Source organism: Arachis duranensis, chromosome 2 (genome assembly GCF_000817695.3).
Source record: "Arachis duranensis cultivar V14167 chromosome 2, aradu.V14167.gnm2.J7QH, whole genome shotgun sequence".
Taxonomy (NCBI): domain Eukaryota; kingdom Viridiplantae; phylum Streptophyta; class Magnoliopsida; order Fabales; family Fabaceae; genus Arachis; species Arachis duranensis.
Window position 1 is genome coordinate 28,969,656 of NC_029773.3, and position 1,914 is coordinate 28,971,569.

The 1,914-nt window shown below is 43.3% G+C and overlaps 1 protein-coding gene across 1 annotated transcript; it reads left to right on the forward strand.

Annotated features, from left to right (window-relative positions):
- Positions 1–843: 843 nt before the first annotated feature.
- Positions 844–1,170, forward strand: LOC127744924 (phosphopantothenoylcysteine decarboxylase subunit VHS3-like). Its single transcript, XM_052257796.1, has one exon. It carries the CDS (start codon positions 844–846, stop codon positions 1,168–1,170), a length of 327 nt encoding a protein of 108 aa, XP_052113756.1.
- The last annotated feature ends 744 nt before the right edge of the window (positions 1,171–1,914 follow it).

Genomic DNA, 1,914 nt, shown 5'->3' on the forward strand with positions numbered 1-1,914 from the left:
AGTCATCTAATAGTCTCAATGTGTCCAGTTTGTTTGGTAGGATTATGGCATTAACCACATTGAGCCAGACGTGATTCCTTTAGACATCCGTCAACATTCAGTTATTTAGAGTGTCACGGTGCCGCTTATATCTTTTGAATGTGTTGAGTGGCATGCATCCGACAGATTCAGGAGGCAATTTGGCTTGATCCAAGGCATTCCTAATCAAGAGCGGGATCTAGGTGTATCACACGACAAAGTACTAACTGGACCTAAGAATCAAGATTCGTCTGACACCCACTCTTTTTGGGTGATGCAATAGACCAATCGGTATAGTCATGTTCTTGCTGGTGACTTGGTACCTTTACATTATCCTTTGGAGGTTTACATGCATTGGTACCAAGGAACATTCAGTGCCCACTTGCAAATCTCGGACCTTGTATTTCAAGAGAATCCAGAGGACACGCATACACCCCCGCCACCGCCACTGCCACTAGTCAAACAGGAGGTTCAGTATGTTACACCGTATGTTCCGCACACGCATCTGTCAGATTATTTTACACAGTTACATCAACAGTATTGGAGTGGTCCACAAGTTGATGCAGGAGAGCAAGCTTCATTCATCCAGCTGCTTGGTTTCATGGCTCCAAGGCCAGATTACTCACATTCAGGTAATGATGATGACATTCCCACTAATCGGCTGGCAGATCCGAGTGGTATTACTCCAGTTAGAAGGTCATTGGATTCGAGACCTCTGGTTCACATTCCTCTAAAAATTCTGGAGGTAGAATGTCTGTTGACTCGTCTAGGAGTGCTGATGTCACGGGAGCGATTATATAGAGTTGCAACCTTAGGCGTATTCCAATGAATCTAATTCAGGAGAGTAATAAGGCAGTTGATGATGAGACTGATGACTACCTAGTAGACTATCCGGATAGTGATGAAGACCATGAGGAGGACGATCAGGAGGACAATGAGGATGAAGATGAGGAGGATGACGACGATGTCCATGATGAGTTGGCAGGTCAAGATGATGAAGACCGCGATGATGATCCAATACATAATATAGGTAAAATAAAATATTGTATTCGTTACATTGTAAAATGTTGCCTTAACAAGCGCAATGACTGGGAGATAGCGTGCCCCTTCAAAACGGAGTTGATGCACTCTACAAAGTTAGTGGTCATATGACCCCATCGATATCCACCGTCAAATGCCAAAGCATATTGCTCACATGGGATCTGGTCAAACCAGTTGGTGTAAGCCTTACCCCGTTTGCATAATCGTTGATAACGCATCTGGTACTCCCAAATCGTCCTCGAATATCCTATGATAAAAAACATTTAGCCATGAACAACATTCCATTCCATCGTATTTATAATAATAAAGGAGTGTTTGTAATTCAAACTCACTGATGTTGACTGGTGCACGAAATTGCAATCACACTTTTGCAACTCCGCACAACTAACCAGCAAGTGTACTGGGTCGTCCAAGTAATACCTTGCGTGAGCAAGGGTCGATCCCACAGAGATTGTCGGCTTGAAGCAAGCTATGGTTGTCTTGTAAATCTTAGTCAGGATATCAGAAATTATCAGGATTGATGGTGAAAAGCAAAAGAACATGAAATGATTACTTGTTTTGCAGTAATGGAGAATAGGTTGAGGTTTGGAGATGCTCCATCTTCTGAATCTCTGCTTTCCTACTGTCTTCTTCATTAAACACGCAAGTCTCCTTCCATGGCAAGCTGTATGTAGGGTTTCACCGTTGTCAATGGCTACCTCCCATCCTCTCAGTGAAAATACGTCCCTGATGCTCTGTCACAGAGTGCACTTGCTGGTTAGTTGTGCGAAGTTGTGTAATGCCATGGTATTGAGCTACCAAGTTTTTGGAGCCATTACCGGGGATTATGAGAGTTGTGAAAAAGTAGTGTTCACA